The sequence below is a fragment of the Neoarius graeffei genome, chromosome 15 (assembly GCF_027579695.1).
Source record: "Neoarius graeffei isolate fNeoGra1 chromosome 15, fNeoGra1.pri, whole genome shotgun sequence".
NCBI classification, from domain to species: domain Eukaryota; kingdom Metazoa; phylum Chordata; class Actinopteri; order Siluriformes; family Ariidae; genus Neoarius; species Neoarius graeffei.
In genome coordinates, this window is record NC_083583.1 from 71,646,161 (window position 1) to 71,667,719 (window position 21,559).

At 42.8% G+C, this 21,559-nt stretch overlaps 1 protein-coding gene across 3 annotated transcripts in view; it reads right to left on the bottom strand.

Annotated features, from left to right (window-relative positions):
- Nucleotides 1-3,937: 3,937 nt before the first annotated feature.
- ccdc50a (coiled-coil domain containing 50a) overlaps nucleotides 3,938-21,559 on the bottom strand; it is a 72,624-nt gene continuing 55,002 nt past the window's right edge. For 2 of the 3 annotated variants that reach the window (XM_060941827.1, XM_060941825.1), the window contains 5 exons: nucleotides 21,442-21,486; nucleotides 18,843-18,938; nucleotides 12,300-12,379; nucleotides 8,682-8,785; nucleotides 3,938-5,323 (listed from right to left, as the gene is read on the bottom strand). In XM_060941827.1, the coding sequence (XP_060797810.1) occupies nucleotides 5,304-5,323; nucleotides 8,682-8,785; nucleotides 12,300-12,379; nucleotides 18,843-18,938; nucleotides 21,442-21,486 (345 nt within the window). In that variant the 3' untranslated portion in view covers nucleotides 3,938-5,303. The remainder of the gene's footprint in view (nucleotides 5,324-8,681; nucleotides 8,786-12,299; nucleotides 12,380-18,842; nucleotides 18,939-21,441; nucleotides 21,487-21,559) is intronic. The other variant, XM_060941826.1, reaches the window with a different exon arrangement.

Consider the following 21,559-nt stretch of genomic DNA (forward strand, 5'->3'; position numbering starts at 1 on the left):
ATGCTGAAAGTATCTAACAAGGGCGTACTACCAGTCCAGTCAGTTATGTAGCCACACATTAATCTAACAACTCTTAAATGAATAAAAAACCCTAATCACACAATACGTCACTGAATCTTTGTTTTATTTGCAGAATGATTAAAAGTTATAACAGTAAATGCCACCAAAGGTCACCAAACATAATAGGCCTGCATGAAAATTGAGCACCTTTGCATTGGGCTGAAGAGAACAGATTTTTATCAAGTAGCTTATTTATTACATAAAAGAAATGCCATTTCCAGATTTCTACATTAACAAAATACTTCCTTTAGAATGAAAGGTAAACAAAACTTGACTCTCTTGTCATTTTTCATTTTAAAAAGGGCAAAAAGAAAACAGGCTTCCACAAAGTGCTAAACACTGGAATTTATATCCCAGCTATTAGCCTAATTATGTTATGGCCCAATATAATTTAATTTTCGATTAGTATACTATTGCAATGCAGAGAAAAAAGGCATCATGTTATTTCTAATTTTGTGCTGTGCAGTTTTTAGCACTGACAATCGCAGTGGTATTGAAGCATTTATAACCACAGGGGGTCGTTTAATGTAGGCTATTTGCTTTCACACTTGGGCTCACCTTTCTTGGGAAAGAAGTTTTGAGCAGTTGCTTTCCCTCATTTCTTTTCTTGTCTCTTTCCTGCCTCTCTTTTCATTTCTAAAAACCGGATTTTGTTTTCTTGTGCATCATCTTCCATAGCACAGATAGCCTACAACGCGCAGTGCTGCTTCAGCAGAATGAACGTGTTAAATGCGCTTAGTTAAAAAAGCCCGGTGAAAGCGGACTAAACCACTTCGTGCAAAGGGTGGGCTGGGGGGGCCTGTCCCCGGACACTATATGTAGGCTAGGACACACAATTCAATCCATTAATCAAACAATTTATTTACCCAAAACATTACATTTACATTAGTTAGCAACATATATTGTGATCTTTAAATGGTATTGATATTCAAAAGAAAAGAAAATTACAGACTCCTCAAGGGCCCTCCCCCCACTTGGGGCCCTGGTAACTCAGTCCCCCTTTTCCCCCCACTACGACGCCCCTGTTACACGTCGCTGTATACGTCAGTTACGGCGCTACGTTTACTTAAACCTTGGCGCAAATATCAAAGCAAAAACAACACGGAAGAAGCAGCAGCAGCAACAACAACAATAATAATGGATGACTTCGCGTTTGTACAGCTGCTGCTTCTCGTCGCTTAAAAACGGCGATCTTTCGCGGCCTTGTTATTGTTGTTGGTCTTAACAACTCCGCCCCGCCCCGCTGACGTAAGCGGTTCTTTCCTCTGGCCCAGCAGAGAGTTGGTGCTAGCCTGGAACCGGTTTTTCTGGCCCCAGAGCCAGTTCTTTGTCAGTGGAAAAGAGAAAACCCGGTTCCAAACTAAGCACTGGCCCCGAACCAGCCCTGGAACTGCTTTGGTGGAAAAGGGGCATGAGTTACATGTCAATCCTGACCTCTTCTGCTACTCGGACCTGCCTGATCCATCCTGATGCCCTATGCCTGGTTGGAGTCTCATCACATCGCTCCTGTGGAGTACAGCCCCATATGGACAGTTGAAAGTCATACTTGGAAGACGCTCTGGACACTTACAGTAATGCTGAGGACTACAGTTGACTTGCTAACTTTAGGACTGCAGTTGTCAAACAGTTTTGCACTCAAGTTTCCATCAATGAAGAGATATAACATCAACGAAACTGACTTCATGTTAAAACTATTAATGTTATAGTCATGTTGTCTGTTGTTGCCCAAATGAGGATGCATTTCCTTTTGAGTCTGGTTCCTCTCGAAGTTTCTTCCTCATGTCGTCTGAGGGAGTTTTTCCTTGCCACCGTCACCACAGGCTTGCTCATTGAGGGCAGATTAGGGATAAAATTAGCTCGTGTTTTAAGTCATTCAAATTCTGTAAAAGCTGCTTTGCAACAATGTTTATTATTGTTAAAAGCGCTATACAAATAAACTTGACAATCAGGTATGAGTGGGCACACTGTTTTATTTAAAGAACAGGGATCTATCAAGGATCTTCACAACACGTTTGTGGAAGTGCATCATGGCATGGACAAAAGAGATTTCTGAGGACCTCAGAAAAAGTGTTGTTGATGCACATCAGGCTGAAAAAGGTTACAAAACCATCTCTAAAGAGTTTTGACTCCACCAATCCACAGTCAGACAGATTGTGTACAAATGGAGGAAATTCAAGACCATTGTTACCCTCCCCAAGAGTGGTCGACCAACAAAGATCACTCCAAGAGCAAGGCGTGTAATAGTCAGCAAGGTCACAAAGGACCCCAGGGTAACTTTTAAGAAACTGAAGGTCTCTCTCACATTGGCTAATGTTAATGTTCATGAGCCCACCATCAGGAGAACACTGAACAACAATGGTGTGCATGGCAGAGTTGCAAGGAGAAAGCCACTGCTCTCCAAAAAGAACATTGCTGCTCGTCTGCAGTCTGCTAAAGATCATGTGGACAAGCCAGAAGGAAAAATGTTTTGTGGATGGATGAGACCAAAATAGAACTTTTTGGTTTAAATGAGAAGCGTTATGTTTGGAGAAAGAAAAACACTGCATTCCAGCATAAGAACCTTATCCCATCTGTGAAACATGGTTTGGGCCTGTTTTGCTGCATCTGGGCCAGCACGGCTTGCCATCATTGAAGGAACAATGAATTCTGAATTATACCAGCGAATTCTAAAGGAAAATGTCAGGAAACCTGTCCATGAACCGAATCTCAAGAGAAGGTGGGTCATGCAGCAAGACAACGACCCTAAGCCCACAAGTTGTTCTACCAAAGAATGGTTAAAGAAGAATAAAGTTAATGTTTTGGAATGGCCAAGTCAAAGTCCTGACCTTAAGCCAATCAAAATGTTGTGGAAGGACCTGAAGCGAGCAGTTCATGTGAGAAAACCCACCAACATCCCAGAGTTGAAGCTGTTCTGTATGGAGGAACGGGCTAAAATTCCTCCAAGCTGGTGTGCAGGACTGAGCAACAGTTGCCGGAAACGTTTAGTTGCAGTTATTGCTGCACAAGGGGGTCACACCAGATACTGAAAGCAAAGGTTCACATACTTTTGCCACTCACAGATATGTAATATTGGATCATTTTCCTCAATAGGTAAACGACCAAGTATAATATTTTTGTCTCATTTGTTTAACTGGGCTCTCTCTATCTACTTTTAGGACTTGTGTGAAAATCTGATGTTGTTTTAGGTCATATTTATGCAGAAATATAGAAAATTCTAAAGGGTTCTCAAACTTTCAAGCACCACTGTATTTATGTAGGATTTATGGAGAGATGCATAATATTTTATTTTACTTTTAAAAATACAGATGATGAGATAGAAAGGCGTAATATTTTTAGAATTAATCAAACATTTTCTCAACAGATGCTTTTTACTGACCATGAAAGGACTGATTTGCAACATATTACAATGAACATTCTTGCTGCTGAAATCCTCTGAGAAGAAAGATTCCTCTCAAATTTTCTCCACAATTTGACCAATTCTAACCCATCAGCCAGCTTTCCCCTGTAATATTATCGCTAATCACCGGGCTTACACGTGCTTCCTCCAGGACAGATGAAGCCAGACAACTGCTGCTCATGCTGTTTCACAGATCAGCATAACACATTCAGAGGAAAGCACTATCTGTCCTCTTCTGCTTACATGAGATCAGACAATTGCAAGTGTCTCCGTGATTGATGGGGGAAGAGAGAGTATGCCCCTCCCACCCAGATAGCACTCGCAATCTCTGATCATCTGACAGTAAAGCGAGCACTTTTTGGCATCCAAAAATGGGATGTTTTTAAATCAGTTGAGAGCTTTACCAATAATACACACAAGAACACATCTTAAAAGTTAACTAAATTTTAGATTAACAAACAAACCAACCCTCAAAAAATCTTATGTAAAATCCATTTATTCCTTATTTAAATCATACTTGGCCAGTGTTACTTATGAAATAAATGTGCAAGATACAAACATTCATGGTAGATCACAAGACATACAGCATTTGATTTTAGAATAGTTCTACTCGTGGCCTTTTTTGAGCATGAATTTCATCACTGAATAACAAATGGATGATTTTTTTTTTATTGCCTCTTAAAATATTGATATATAAATCTGATTCCTTGCTCTTCAAAATATGAGCTGATGACAGTAGTTAAAGCAAAGTCACTTTACAGTAAGCACTTCATTATATTCCAGAAATGATCATCTACAAACAAACAGCTAATCATTTTCAACATTCAGTGCAAAACATGAATGCAAGACTGTTTATTTCTGGCAGATAAAGAGCAAGCGAGGCATCTCCACTAGTCCTTGGACTACTTTATGTATGTATGTAATAGAATCATCACGAAAATATACATACTGGTAATTAAAACCGCTGAACAAGGAAAAACGGTTGAATAATACTTTACTTCAGCATAGTAACTTGTTCAATTCTTCAATGACAGATAAATGATGACTTCATGTTTATGAATACAAGATATAGTACTGGCAACTGAACACTAGTATAAGTAGAGGCACTAATACTGTACCAAAGGAATTTAACTTTTGTTTGGCTTTCATTTCTATACAGGGAGATATAATTATGTCGAACATTTCCCTGAACAAATGCAGATGTATAACGGAGATCATTTTAGACTGAAAACAATCCGACATGGCATGATGAGCAGTAAATACTCACTCCTGTTCTGCATTTATTGTTACAGTTGTCTTTGCAGACATAACTGCCATGCCCAATTGAAGGCAAAATTGTGAACAAACAAACAAACAAACAAACAAAAACAAACAAACAAACAAACCAACCCAACACGCAGGACACACCTGCTGATATGAAAAGGAAGTATACATCAGTTCTCAGTGTACTGGCATGGCTAATGTGTGCATGTGGCAGTAAATACATTTACTCATTACAACACTGATATCACAATAATGTAATATCTAGAAAAGTAAGTTATAGGATTTTCATATCACTTTTTTTTTTTTTTACAAAACATAAATTAAAAATAAATAAAAATCTGTCATTGTTGTCAGAAAATTTTCAAACATGCACAAGAAATGGGTGCTTAATCATCGTGCAGAGCTATGACAATACATGTGTGTATTCAAAAGTCTGGACTTGGTGGTTTATATTCGATCAGCGCAAAAACAGACCCCACACCCTCCTGCTAGTAGTATACAGCAATCTTCAAAAAGTGAAGAAAAGAAAAAAAAAAAAACAGCAGTACAGCACAAATCATGACATGAGAGCAAGGGCCTCAAGTCACTGTCTGTAGTAGGCACCTGTTGGACAAAGACATATGCAAGACATGAATATACTATATTATATACATTTTAAAATATGTTCTTCCCTTTAAAACACTGGAACGTTTTTCATTTTAACATTCTGATTTTTTAAATCCATCTATAATAATTAATAACTATTTAAATACAAGAAAATATTTCTTCAAAATATTAATATGCAGCACTGCAATCAAGTAATATTCGTACTACTACTACTATAGAACTCTTAACTAGGCTTAATTCAATAATAATTGCAACACAACACTACTGACATTAAATCAGATGATAATATTAACATGTTTATTTCAAACAAATGAGATGCCCAAACTATCACAAGGTCACAGTGTTCTGTACATTTTTTACTGGTTCTTCACTCTTTTTTTTTTCCTTTTGACTATATATCTTATCTGCATTTCAAACCCCGATTTCTTCAATTCTGACCAGACAAATTCAAAATAAAGGCAGAATAAATATCCTCTGGTTGTCTCACGAACAAAAACACTCTGATGCTAAATTCACTTGACTTGCTGCATGTGTGCGCGAAGTGAATCATTCCCCCCCCAAAAGCTTAGGGATTAACTCTTCGTTTGAAACGCCTAGAATCTGTGAATCAACACTTGGTTCTTGACACGAGTCTAATGATTCATTCAAGACAATGTTCAATTTGAACTCATTATCATACAACATACCAACCTTCTGACCAAAGTACAACCCCGATTCCAAAAAAGTTGGAACAAAGTACAAATTGTAAATAAAAACAGAATGCAATAATTTACAAATCTCAAAAACTGATATTGTATTCACAATAGAACATAGACAACATATCAAATGTCGAAAGTGAGACATTTTGAAATTTCATGCCAAATATTGGCTCATTTGAAATATCATGACAGCAACACATCTCAAAAAAGTTGGGACAGGGGCAATAAGAGGCTGGAAAAGTTAAAGGTACAAAAAAGGAACAGCTGGAGGACCAAATTGCAACTCATTAGGTCAATTGGCAATAGGTCATTAACATGACTGGGTATAAAAAGAGCATCTTGGAGTGGCAGCGGCTCTCAGAAGTAAAGATGGGAAGAGGATCACCAATCCCCTTAATTCTGCACCGACAAATAGTGGAGCAATATCAGAAAGGAGTTCGGCAGTGTAAAATTGCAAAGAGTTTGAACATATCATCATCTACAGTGCATAATATCATCAAAAGATTCAGAGAATCTGGAAGAATCTCTGTGCGTAAGGGTCACGGATGGAAAACCATACTGGGTGCCCATGATCTTCGGGCCCTTAAGGCCTCTGCATGCTTGTGCGACAAGGCTTTCGCAGATAGCTTTTCGCAGACAGTTGTAATTTATTGTTGAGCGGGGGAATAGGCGTGCGCGATGTTATTCACCGGCACAACGCAAGGGGGCGAGAAGTCGCTAGGAGTAGTTGGTGGGTGTGGTTAATGGAGTGTTTATCCTCCGGTTACTTATAATGACTAGAACTTTTTTATAATGACTAGAACTGGAGTCGTATAGATGTCCGTACTACTTCACTTCCTCAATCAACTGCTCTTCATGCTGCTCCATCTTCGCTCGTGTTTTTAAAAATGCCGGTCGTGAAAACAAAACAAACCGGGAAAGTAGGGAAGCGGAAGTGCGTGTACAGCGGATGTAGAGTGGACCAATCAGAGCCCTCTTGTCTGCGAGGCTTCTGCGGTGGTCACAATTTTTGGGAGGTGCGCGCAGAGCGTCTGCGAAGGTGGGGGGGCTACGCAGACACTGTCTGCGACACCGTCTGCGAGGACTGGGTTGTCAGCATAAATTGGCCTTTAGACGGCACTGCATCACATACAGGCATGCTTCTGTATTGGAAATCACAAAATGGGCTCAGGAATATTTCCAGAGAACATTATCTGTGAACACAATTCACCATGACATCCGCCGTTGCCAGCTAAAACTCTATAGTTCAAAGAAGAAGCCGTATCTAAACATGATCCAGAAGCGCAGACGTCTTCTCTGGGCCAAGGCTCATTTAAAATGGACTGTGGCAAAGTGGAAAACTCTTCTGTGGTCAGACGAATCAAAATTTGAAGTTCTTTATGGAAATCAGGGACGCCGTGTCATTCGGACTAAAGAGGAGAAGGACGACCCAAGTTATCATCAGCGCTCAGTTCAGAAGCCTGCATCTCTGATGGTATGGGGTTGCATTAGTGTGTGTGGCATGGGCAGCTTACACATCTGGAAAGACACCATCAATGCTGAAAGGTATATCCAGGTTCTAGAGCAACATATGCTCCCATCCAGACGACGACTCTTTCAGGGAAGACCTTGCATTTTCCAACATGACAATGCCAAACCACATACTGCATCAATTACAGCATCATGGCTGTGTAGAAGAAGGGTCCGGGTACTGAACTGGCCAGCCTGCAGTCCAGATCTTTCACCCATAGAAAACATTTGGCGCATCATAAAATGGAAGATATGACAAAAAAAGAGACCTAAGACAGTTGAGTAACTAGAATCCTACATTAGACAAGAATGGGTTAACATTCCTATCCCTAAACTTGAGCAACTTGTCTCCTCAGTCCCCAGACGTTTACAGACTGTTGTAAAGAGAAAAGGGGATGTCTCACAGTGGTAAACATGGCCTTGTCCCAACTTTTTTGAGATGTGTTGTTGTCATGAAATTTAAAAATCACCTAATTTTTCTCTTTAAATGATACATTTTCTCAGTTTAAACATTTGGTATGTCATCTATGTTCTATTCTGAATAAAATATGGAATTTTGAAACTTCCACATCATTGCATTCCGTTTTGATTTACAATTTGTACTTTGTCCCAACTTTTGGAATCGGGGTTGTAGCGCAAGAGAATGCTTTCTAATTGGGCAGGAACAATAGATTAAAAAAAATTACCATAAATGTGTGATAAAGATAGAAAAATAGATAAGCTTGGACATCTCAATACAAAATAGTTAATAAGCAGAATTTAACAGGGGCAATGCACATCCACTGTTCCTCATCATATTCTTAGAAACTAATGAAAAATGAAAAAAAAAAAAAACCAACAACTTTAAAATCACATCAAAATATTGTATTATAGTTTCACATGTGTGTGCATTTAAACAAAGATCTTAAAATTATGTGTTATTTTTCCAGAAGGTCATTATTCCAATTGACCAATTATTCACTGCAGCCCTACCATCAACTTAAGTTTTGTTCACAGACCACACCTGAATCTTCCTCCCAACTAAAACAAAGAGATAGGACCCAACACTGCCCTAGTACTCCTGGTCAGTCCTTCCACAATTACTTCATACTACTTCCACCCAAAAGGGGGGAGTCTACATGCAAAAGAGCCAAAGTATACATACAAACCTTTGTAAGCAGCCTCAGGTCTGGAAGGTGGGCGAGGGGAGTAGTTATCTGAATAAGTGTAACTGGAGTCAACATTCACGTAGTTATGGATATGTGGTGGAGGTCTGAAAATGAGGACAGACAAAGAAAGACATGAATAAAGAGAATGAAAAGATGAACAAGAGTGCTCTGAGAGCACAATATCCCCCGCTAGCAACTAGGCTGTAACTCTGGTAAAATGTGACTGAACTGAACGAAATTGCAATACGCGCATTACCGACATATAACAAAGAATCCTGTCAAGTTTCGTGAAATTCCTCCAAATATTGTGAGAGGAGTTGATTTCAGAAGGCGAGTACCCTTCCCGGGACGGACACTGCCACAACACAATCCCCCTTCGGGCCTTTCGGCCAGCGGGGGATAATAATTCAGATTCCTCCTCCATATACTGTATATTGACTATTTAAAAAACACAAAGACTAACCAAGAATCAACTGAAGATCCATATGTACACCAGGTCCAGCCTGGTCTACTATAAAGTTCTAAAAGCCTAAGAGCACTAACATTTTAGGGATGGTAAAAATTGTGAGGGAAGTTGATTTCAGAAAGCAAGCACACCTTGATGAAATTGCCAAGGTACAAGTTTGTTAATAATCAAGGGCATAACTCTGGTAAAATCTGCCCAAATTAAACAAAATTTCAATATGTGCATTACTGACATATAACAAAGAATCCTGCCAAGTTTCGTGAACTTCCTCCACAAATTGTGAGAGGAGTTGATTTCAGAAGAACCATATAAATAAATTTTTATATATATATATATATATATATATATATATATATATATATATATATATATACACACACACACACACACACAGTGGGGCAAAAAAGTATTTAGTCAGCCACCAATTGTGCAATTTCTCCCACTTAAAAAGATGAGAGAGGCCTGTAATTTTCATCATAGGTACACTTCAACTATGAGAGACAGAATGGGGGGAAAGAATCCAGGAAATCACATTGTAGGATTTTTAATGAATTAATTGGTAAATTCCTCAGTAAAATAAGTATTTGGTCATCTACAAACAAGCAAGATTTCTGGCTCTCACAGACCTGTAACTTCTTTAAGAGGCTTCTCGGTCCTCCACTCGTTACCTGTATTAATGGCACCTGTTTGAACTCATTATCAGTCTAAAAGACACCTGTCCAAAACCTCAAATAGTCACACTCCAAACTCCACTATGGCCAAGACCAAAGAGCTGTCAAAGGACACCAGAAACAAAATTGTAGACCTGCACCAGGCTGGGAAGACTGAATCTGCAATAGGTAAGCAGCTTGGTGTGAAGAAATCAACTGTGGGAGCAATTATTAGAAAATGGAAGACATACAAGACCACTGATAATCTCCCTCGATCTGGGGCTCCACACAAGATCTCACCCCGTGGGGTCAAAATGATCACAAGAACGGTGAGCAAAAATCCCAGAACCACACGGGGGACCTAGTGAATGACCTGCAGAGAGCTGGGACCAAAGTAACAAAGACTACCATCAGTAACACACTACGCCGCCAGGGACTCAAATCCTGCAGTGCCAGACGTGTCCCCCACTTAAGGCAGTACATATCCAGGCCCGTCTGAAGTTTGCTAGAGAGCATTTGGATGTTCCAGAAGAGGATTGGGAGAATGTCGTATGGTCAGATGAAACCAAAATAGAACTTTTTGGTAAAAACTCAACTTGTTGTATTTGGAGGAGAAAGAATGCTGAGTTGCATCCAAAGAACACCATACCTACTGTGAAGCATGGGGGTGGAAACATCATGCTTTGGGGTTGTTTTTCTGCAAAGGGACCAGGACGACTGATCCGTGTAAAGGAAAGAATGAATGGGGCCATGTATCATGAGATTTTGAGTGAAAACCTCCTTCCATCAGCAAGGGCATGGAAGATGAAACGTGGCTGGGTCTTTCAGCATGACAATGATCCCAAACACACTGCCCGGGCAACGAAGGAGTGGCTTCGTAAGAAGCATTTCAAGGTCCTGGACTGGCCTAGCCAGTCTCCAGATCTCAACCCCATAGAAAATCTCTGGAGAGAGTTGAAAGTCCGTGTTGCCCAGCGACAGCCCCAAAACATCACTGCTCTAGAGGAGATCTGCATGGAGGAATGGGCCAAAATACTAGCAACAGTGTGTGAAAACCTTGTGAAGACTTACAGAAAACGTTTGACCTCTGTCATTGCCAACAAAGGGTATATAACAAAGTACTGAGATGAACTTTTGCTACTGACTTATTTTCCATCATAATTTGCAAATAAATTCTTTAAAAATCAGACAATGTGATTTTCTGGATTTTTCTCATTTTGTCTCTCATAGTTGAGGTATACCTATGATGAAAATTACAGGCCTCTCTCATCTTTTTAAGTGGGAGAACTTGCACAATTGGTGACTGACTTAATACTTTTTTGCCCCACTGTGTGTGTGTGTGTATATAATATATATGTATATGTGTGTGTATATTTTTATATATATATATATATATATTACACACAGTGTGTGTGTGTGTATGTGTGTGTGTGTGTGTGTGTATATATATATATATATATATAAAAAAAAAAAAGAAAAACCACACATTTCTGTCTCCATATCTCGTGAAATTCTCAAAGTACAAGTTATTTAATCGAGGGTCAAAAACTCTGGTAAAATTTTCACAAACGAAATGAAATCGCAATATGAGTATTACTGTTATATAACAAAGAATCCTGCCAAGTTTTGTGAAATTCCTCCACAAATTTTGAGAGGAGCCAATTTCAGAATGTGAGCAACCTCAGGGATGAGAATGAAAAATAGTAAAGTCTGAAAAAATACGGGGGTTCAGGGGCCGCAGGCACCCAGCGGGCGAAACTGTCATTATTTTTTACCCTTATTAGACAGGGATATCCTTTTGTGTAATCTGAGGTGAAGTGGGTTTTGTATTTTCGTTTTTTGGGGCGCGCGCTCTCTCTCTGCCATGACGATCCTGTAAGCTGCACTGACTCAACTGAAAACTTCGGTCCTCGAGAAAAGAGATAAAAGCCCGCCCACACTGAAAGCTGATTGGGTTACTCAGCAAAATAGGCCAATCAGGATGCTCTTTGTCTAGCATGCGCTACATGAACAGGCACACATGCAGTCTCTCTCACTCTCCCTCGCTCACGCAGTCATATGCGCACATTCTAAGATGCGCGATGCAGACATTAATGTTTCGTGTGCACGCTCTTGCTCGCTTGCGCTACATTCCGGGAGATATTCTCCAATTTGCGGGCATCAGGGAGCCACTATCAATATGCGGGAGACTCCTGGAACTTCTGGGAGACTTGGGATGTCTGCGTTATAAGGTGACCACAGATTGTTAACCATACACCCCCCGAAAATTTCTCAACGGATTTACATCGATCTCAAAAACAATCATTTTGGTCTGAAAAAGTCGGAAATCTGCCGATCGGCGGAAAATTCTCATCCCTGCAACCTTCTCAGGACGGACGGATGGAAATTGCCACGACATAATCCCCCTTCGGGCCTTTCAGCCAGTGGGGGATAAAAACTGGAGTGCAACAGTGTGGGTTTCAACACTAACATTATTATGAATTCCATACACATGTCTACTACCTGGATGATTTTGGATTCCGAGCTTTTTGGTGGTCATACTCCTCTCGTGTTCGTGGTCGGGCCATTTCCTCCTCTGTGAGCTATAGAAAACAAAATAGGCGGTGACGTGGCAAAACCTCAATTATACATCTACAGGCCACTTTAACAGGAACAGCTATATACCTGTATCATTCATGCAGTTACCTAGTCAGCCAATCATGTAGAATTATCCAAATACAGTTCATGCAATTATGCATGAATGTGCAGGTGTGCAGACATTTCTATTAGAATGGCCAATGAAAATACGAACAGTGCCACCCACAATTATTGGCACCCCAACCTTTAATTGAAATAAATTCATTCAGAGAAAAACAAATCCCTCATCAAGAAATAATAATAAGCCACAAGTATTAGTATCCTTGGAAATTATAGTCAACACAATGTAACTGAGGCATGTTTCCCATTTAAATTGTACAGTATTTCAGAGTTGATTGGAGTGTGTAGGAACTTTCAAGCTGTAACCCATGACTTCCTGATTAACCAGGGAACAAAAATGAGGGTGACAGAGGCCAAATTCCCTTAGGCATCCATCAACATGAGAAAGATAAGAGGCACACAAACCAAATGAGGGAGAAGTGTATTGACCTTCATAAGTCAGGGAATGGTTATTAAAAATAGCTACTCACCTGAAAATGTCCATTTCTACTGTTAGTAAAAATAAAAAAAGGGGACAACAACTGGAACTGTTACAAACTTGTCTGGAAGAGGACCCAGGTTTATTTTGCCCCATGTACAGTGAGGAGGATGATAAGAGATGTGCTAACTAAATAAATAAATAATAAATATTCCCCAAGGAGGGCGGCACGGTGGTGTAGTGGTTAGCGCTGTCGCCTCACAGCAAGAAGGTCCGGGTTCGATCCCTGTGGCCGGCGAGGGCCTTTCTGTGCGGAGTTTGCATGTTCTCCCCGTGTCCGCGTGGGTTTCCTCCGGGTGCTCTGGTTTCCCCCACAGTCCAAAGACATGCAGGTTAGGTTAACCGGTGACTCTAAATTAACCGTAGGTGTGAATGTGAGTGTGAATGGTTGTCTGTGTCTATGTGTCAGCCCTGTGATGACCTGGCGACTTGTCCAGGGTGTACCCCGCCTTTCGCCCGTAGTCAGCTGGGATAGGCTCCAGCTTGCCTGCGACCCTGTAGAACAGGATAAAGCGGCTAGAGATAATGAGATGAGATGAGAGATATTCCCCAAGGAATATTTCTGTTGGTGAATTACAAGAAAAAGTAAAATCCTGGGGTTCCCACGTCTCCAAAACCACCATCAGACTCCACCTCCATGTCAACAGATTATTTGGAAGGCACTCCAAAAAAAAAAAAAAGCCTTTGTCAGTTAACCACAATTGTACAGCTTTGACTGGAACTGTGTTTTATGCTCTGATGTAACAAATGGAGCTTTTTGGTAATAAACACTCAAAGTGGGTTTGGTGTAAAAAGAAGAATGGCTATAATGAAAAGAACCCGATCCCAACTGTAAAATATGGTGAAAGTTCTGTGATGTTTTGGGGCTGTTTTTTTCCTCCAAAGGCCCTGGAAACCTTGTTAGGGTACATGGCATCATGGACTCCAGGAAATATCAGGACAAAATCTGGCTGCCTCTGTCAGGAAACTAAAACTGGGCTGTCACTGGATCCTCCAGCAGGACAGTGATCCGAAGCATATGTCCAAATCAACACAAGACTCGCAGACTACAGAATCAAGCTTCTGTCGTGGCCATCTCAGTCCCCTGAGCTGAACCCTACTGAAAACCTGTGAGGTGAGCTGAAGAGGAGAGAGCACAAGAGAGGCCCGAGGACCCTGGATGATCTGGAGAGATTGTGTAAAGAGGAATGGTCTCAGATGCCATACTCTGTATCTCCAACCTTATAAAATGTTATAGAAGACACTGTGCTGTTTTACTGGCAAAAGGAGGTTATAGAAAAGTATTAAATGCAGGGGTGCCAATGATTGTAGTGTGTGTGTGTGTGTGTGTGTGTGTGTGTGTGTGTGTGTGAGAGAGAGAGAGAGAGAGAGAGAGAGAGAGAGAGTGAGAGACTGGGAGAGTGTGAGTGTATGACGCTGAAAAGCAGAAAATAAAGAGCGAGTGTGAACACTGATTCCCGCCTGCCGTGCTTCTGTATTCCACCCTCATCAAGGAACTGAAAGTGGTGCTGAAACCCAGGATGTACAGAAGGGACCCACCATATGAAGTCCTCCCCATTCCAAGAGCTCATCCTTGCCCTCACTACCTCCCAGCAGAACCAGCATCAAGTGTTGATCGCCCTCGGGAAGGAGCAGGAGCAACGCTTCGAAGCTTTGATGCTGGCCCAGCAGAAAGATCGCCAGACATTCCGGCATCTGCTCGCGTCAGCAGGGGCTTTGACCAACACCACAGCGGACCCTCATGAAGATGGGCCTGCAGGATGATCCGGAAACTTTCCTCGCTCTTTTCGAGCAAGCAGCCGAAACAGGAGGGTGGCTGTTTGAGCAGCGTGCAGCGAGCCTCCTCCCGCTTCTGACTGGCAAGGCGCAGCTCACGGCACTGCAGCTCCCTGCTGACAGCCAGCTTAGGTGTGCTGACCTGAAGAGAGCCATTCTGCAGCGTGTCGGCTGCTCCCCGGAACAACACCGCCAGTGCTTCCGGACGCTGAAGGAGGTCGGCTGGCCGTTCGTTTGCACTCGGCCAGCAACTCTGGGATGCCTGCCAGCGGTGGCGGAAGACCGCGATGCCGAACCATCTGGAGGCGGTTTGGACGGCAGCCAGATGAGGAGCCTCTCCTTATGTTCTTTCTCTCTCTCCTTCTCCCCCCCTCTCTCTCTCCCTCCCTCTCACCCTGTTCCCCTACTGCGTAAGTGGCGGCCGGCTCCTCCCTAGCCGGCCCATCACACCCGTGGAGTCCTCCCATCTCCCTCTTCCGTGTCTGTGTCTTCTCCCCCTCAGGTGAGTGACGCCCATAATGCCAGTGCAGATGGAAAGCCTGGGCAGGTGTGCCAGCATGGTGGGGAGCCGGAGCATCTCTCAAACCCGGGCTCCACAACAGAGATGGGAGCTGTGATCCGCATCCCTGACACCAGAGCCTGCCCCCGATCGGGCGGGAACGTATCTCATACTGGTAAGCGTTCAAGGGGATACATATCACGCATTGGTGGATTCTGGTTGTAATCAGACCTCAATCCACCAGAGCCTGGTGCAAGGTGAGGCATTGGGGAGAGCACAAGCGGTGAAGGTGTTGTGTGTGCACGAGGATGTTCACAACTACCCTCTAGTGTCTGTCCATATTCTATTTTGGGGCCAAAAGCATATAGAGTTAAGGTGGCAGTTAATCCCCGTCTCGCCCACTCACTGATTTTGGGAACAGATTGGCCAGGGTTTCGAACGTTATTGGAACACATAGTAGGGAGTGGGTCCTGCCATAAAATGCCGGGGGGGGGGGGGGGGGGGGGGGGATCACGGTTTGGCATTGACTGGAGAAGCTGTCACAGAGATGTCCACGTCATCACTGCATCAGGACGATACGAGAGTGAGGAGCAGCCCTCCCCTCCTCGGGGATTCCCTCGAGGATTTCCCTTTAGAGCAGTCATGTGATGAGACTCTGCGGCATGCGTTTGACCAAGTAAGAGTAATTGATGATCAAACTCTCCAGCCAAATGCGGTACCTGTCTTCCAGTACTTCGCAATTATTAAAGATAGACTGTATCGAGTGATGCTGGACACTCAAATCGGTGAACAAATAACCCAGTTGTTAATCCCTAAGAGCCGCAGGGAACTCGTCTTCCATGCAGCTCACTTTATTCCCATGGCTGGACACTTAGGGCAGGATAAAACACTAGCCCAAATAATGTCCCGATTCTATTGGCCAGGGATTCACGAAGACGTTCGTTGGTGGTGTGCGGTGTGCCGTGAATGCCAATTAATAAATCCCGCAGCCACTCCAAAAGCATCTTTGCGCCCTCTCCCTCTAATCAAGACCCCCTTTGAAAGAGTTGGTATGGATCTCGTCGGGCCATTAGATCAGTCAGCATGAGGATATCGCTTTATTTTAGTTCTGGTGGACTATGCAACGCGATATCCGAAAGCGGTGCCTCTCTGCAATATCTCAGCATACAGTATTGCGGAAGCGCTCTTCCATGTTATCACCCAGGTCGGGATTCCGAAAGAAATCCTGACAGACCAAGGCACTTTGTTTATGTCACGCACACTGCGCGAGCTGTATGGGTTATTGGGGATTAAATCCATCCGCACCAGCGTTTATTACCCACAAATGGATGGTTTAGTAGAGAGGTCTCGCAAGCCTCCATGGGATTTTCTCCGTTTTAATTGTTATATGGGTGAAAGCCATGTGGCATCTTGGATATGCTACAGGAAAATTGGGAGGAGGGACCTTCACCAATTAAAAATGAAATTCAATATGTTCTCAACCTGTATGCCGAACTCCACACTCTCACGCACTTAACCCAGGAGAATTTGCAGCAGGCACAAGAACGTCAAGCCTAGCTGCATGACAGGGGCACGTGCCTTAGAGAGTTCACTCCAGGAATGAAAGTACTCATATTATTGCCCACGTCGAGTTCCAAATTAGTCGCCAAGTGGCAAGGGCCCTTCGAGGTCACACGGCGAGTTGGGGATGTTGACTACAAGGTGAGGCGAATGAATAGGGACGGGGCTCTATAAATATACCACCTCAACCTATTAAAGCATTGGAATGAGGGGGTCCCTGTGGCGTTGGCGTCGGTAGTTCCGGAGAAGGTGGAGCTAGGGCCGGAGGTAAAAATAACCAAAACCACAAATCCCTTGTGGAGACCACGTCTCACTGACCCAACTCACAGAGGTAGCCCAGTTGCAGGAGGAATTTTCTGACGCTCCCAGGGGTGGTGGTGCATAGCCGCCCGTACCGCTTACCTGAGCACAAAAAAAGGTGGTTCGGGACAAACTCAAGGCCATGCTCGATATGGGCACATAATCGAGGAGTCACACAGTGAATGGAGCAGCCCGGTGGTCCTGGTACCCAAGGCCGACGGGTTGATCTGGTTCTGTGTGGACTATCAAAGTCAACGCGGTGTCTAAATTCGACGCATACCCAATGCCTCACATTGATGAGTTGCTTGATCGCTCGGCTCACTTTTATTCGACACTGGATATTGGCAGATTCCCTTGACTCCTCTATCCTGAGAGAAAATGACTTTTTCCACACCATTTGGATTTACACCGGTTTGTCACACTTCCTTTTGGGTTGTTTGGGGCTCCTGCTATGTTCCAGTGGCTCATGGACAAGATCCTCCACCCCCATGCCACCTATGCAGCAGCCTATTTAAATGACAATTATATACAGCAGTGACTGGCCACAGCACATAGAACACCTTAGGGCCATCCTAGAGTCTCTGAGGCAGGCAGGTCTCACAGCCAACCCAAAAAAGTGTGCAATTGGGCGGGTGGAAGTACGGTATCTGGGTTTCCACTTGGGTCATGGGCAGGTGCGTCCCCAAATTGACAAGACAGCAGTGATTGCGGCCTGCCCAAGGCCAAAGACCAAAAAGGGGGTGAGACAGTTCCTGGGGCTGGCTGGCTACTATTGTAGGTGCGTACCTAATTATTCGGATGTCACCAGCCCGCTGACTGATCTCACTAAAAAGGGAACACCAGATCTGGTCCAGTGGAAGGAGCAGTGTCAACAGGCTTTCACCAGGGAAAAGGCTGCACTGTGTGTGGGGCCACTCTTACACTCCCCTGACTTCTCTCTCCCCTTTATTTTGCAGACGGACGCATCGGACAGAGGGCTGGGGGCCGTTTTGTCCCAGGAGGTGGAGGGCGAGGAGCACCCCGTGCTGTACATCAGCCGCAAACTCTCGATGCGCGAGAGTAAGTACAGCACCATCGAGAAAGAGTGCTTGGCCATCAAGTGGGCAGTCCTCACCCTCCGATACTACCTGCTGGGGTGCCCTTTCACCCTCTGTTCGGACTACGCGCCCCTCCAGTGGTTCCACCACATGAAATACGCCAATGTGCGGATCGCCTGTTGGGATTTAGCCCTCCAGCCATTTAAATTCGAGGTGGTCCACAGGCCGGGGGCGCAGATGGAAGTGGTGGACTTCCTGTCCCATCGGGGGGGGGGGGGGGGGGGGTCCACGGTTCCCCGGCCTGAGTTGGGCAGTGGGGGTATGTGGCAGTGTGCGCGCGCGCGTGTGTGTGTGTGTGTGTGTGAGTGAGTGAGTGAGAGAGAGACACTGGGAGAATGCGAGTGTGTGACGCTGAAAAGCAGAAAATAAAGAAAATGGAGTGTGAGTGAACATCAATTCCCGCCTGCCGTGCTTCTGTACTCCACCCTCATCAAGGAACTGTTACAATGCGTATTTGTTGAAAATAATTATTTCTTGATGAGGGATTGATTTATTGTTCTCATTTGTTTTCTATTTTTCTCAGTGTGAAATGAAGCTACTTCACCAAAAGTTTCTTTGGATTTTTTTCCCCTAATCTTTATAAAGGGTGCCAATAATTGTGGAGGGCACAGTATCTAGTACTGTGCCACAGGGATTACCCTGGAATCTCGCTCGGCTCGTCTCTGCTGTCTCTCTTTCTCTCTAGACTTCTTGTACTCCCTTTCCTCTTCCTCCATGAATCGTCGTGCTAGTTCCTTTTAGAGAAATCAGTGTATTATTTACACAAGGCGTGACACTTAAAGGAGAACTGAAGGAAATTTTTTTTTATCATCAAAATTCTATTTCTCACATTTTAGTAAATACAGGAATGCATTTATGATAGCTATTTTGTCACTGCTATGGCAAGTTATGAGTGTTTTGAAATATGCCATGTAATATATACAGTGGGGCAAAAAAAGTATTTAGTCAGCCACCAATTGTGCAAGTTCTCCCACTTAAAAAGATGAGAGAGGCCTGTAATTTTCATCATAGGTACACTTCAACTATGAGAGACAGAATGGGGGGAAGAATCCAGGAAATCACATTGTAGGATTTTTAATGAATTAATTGATAAATTCCTTGGTAAAATAAGTATTTGGTCACCTACAAACAAGCAAGATTTCTGGCTCTCACAGACCTGTAACAACTTCTTTAAGAGGCTCCTCTGTCCTCCACTCGTTACCTGTATTAATGGCACCTGTTTGAACTCATTATCAGTATAAAAGACACCTGTCCACAACCTCAAACAGTCACACTCCAAACTCCACTATGGCCAAGACCAAAGAGCTGTCAAAGGACACCAGAAACAAAATTGTAGACCTGCACCAGGCTGGGAAGACTGAATCTGCAATAGGTAAGCAGCTTGGTGTGAAGAAATCAACTGTGGGAGCAATTATTAAAAAATGGAAGACATACAAGACCACTGATAATCTCCCTCGATCTGGGGCTCCACACAAGATCTCACCCCGTGGGGTCAAAATGATCACAAGAACGGTGAGCAAAAATCCCAGAACCACATGGGGGGACCTAGTGAATGACCTGCAGACAGCTGGGACCAAAGTAACAAAGGCTACCATCAGTAACACACTACGCTGCCAGGGACTCAAATCCTGCAGTGCCAGACTTGTCCCCCTGCTTAAGCCAGTACATGTCCAGGCCCATCTGAAGTTTGCTAGAGAGCATTTGGATGATCCAGAAGAGGATTGGGAGAATGTCATATGGTCAGATGAAACCAAAATAGAACTTTTTGGTAAAAACTCAACTTGTCGTGTTTGGAGGAGAAAGAATGCTGAATTGCATCCAAAGAACACCATACCTACTGTGAAGCATGGGGGTGGAAACATCATGCTTTGTGGCTGGTTTTCTGCAAAGGGACCAGGACGACTGATCCGTGTAAAGGAAAGAATGAATGGGGCTATGTATCGTGAGATTTTGAGTGAAAACCTCCTTCCATCAGCAAGGGCATTGAAGATGAAACGTGGCTGGGTCTTTCAGCATGACAATGATCCCAAACACACCACCCGGGCAACGAAGGAGTAGCTTCGTAAGAAGCATTTCAAGGTCCTGGAGTGGCCTAGCCAGTCTCCAGATCTCAACCCCATAGAAAATCTTTGGAGGGAGTTGAAAGTCCGTGTTGCCCAGCGACAGCCCCAAAACATCACTGCTCTAGAGGAGATCTGCATGGAGGAATGGGCCAAAATACCAGCAACAGTGTGTGAAAACCTTGTGAAGACTTACAGAAAACATTTGACCTCTGTCATTGCCAACAAAGGGTATATAACAAAGTATTGAGATGAACTTTTGTTATTGACCAAATACTTATTTTCCACCATAATTTGCAAATAAATTCTTTAAAAATCAGACAATGTGATTTTCTGGATTTTTTTTTTCTCATTTTGTCTCTCATAGTTGAGGTATACCTATGATGAAAATTACAGGCCTCTCTCATCTTTTTAAGTGGGAGAACTTGCACAATTGGTGACTGACTAAATACTTTTTTGCCCCACTGTGTGTGTGTGTGTATATATATATATATATATATATATATATATATATATATATATATATATATATCAGTCTATATGTCAAAGAAATGGCTGTAAACAAGATTCGTCGAGACCTGTGCGAAACATCGTAGGACAGAAGTAAAACGTACAGCGGAAATGAAAGTGACCAACATCTGCCAAAGTTGTCAAACGACACGCGCCCTCTTTCGAATGCTGATGTAATCAAGCCGGAAGTTTTATTTGTTTTGATAGCAATCAGGAAAGTTTGAAAAAAGTAGGCAGTAATCATCATTTAAACTCATTTTTGTGCAATATTTTGTTTGGAAAGCAGTTTTCAAAATGGCAGCACTGACACTTCACGTTTCAAAGTCTCGCACAGGTCTTGTGAAGATCATGCAGATAAGTGACGCATGCCGTGGACCAAACGAACTAAATTCAACATGGCTAAAAAACAAATAGGCCAATAAGTATAATATTTAATTGCAATCAGCTGCCAATATGAGTCACGATATAAGGTTACTAAAACCGAAAACATAATTGAATAACATGTTAATTAAGAAATAAAGCAAGTTTAAAAATGACTTCAGTTCCCCTTTAAAATGAACTAGGGTTAGTCAAATCATCTTTCGGTGGTAAATGTTCAATTTGATTCATGCAAGTCTTAATATATTCAAACAGATGGCTTTAAGAACAAGTGCTAACACCTACTAACCTCATCTTGTGCAACTTGAGCAGCTCGTTTGTCAAGTTTATTCGCCTACATAATAAAGAAATACATTAATGAATGAGAATAGTGGAAATCAAATTTTTCCATTGATATAAAAGTGGTG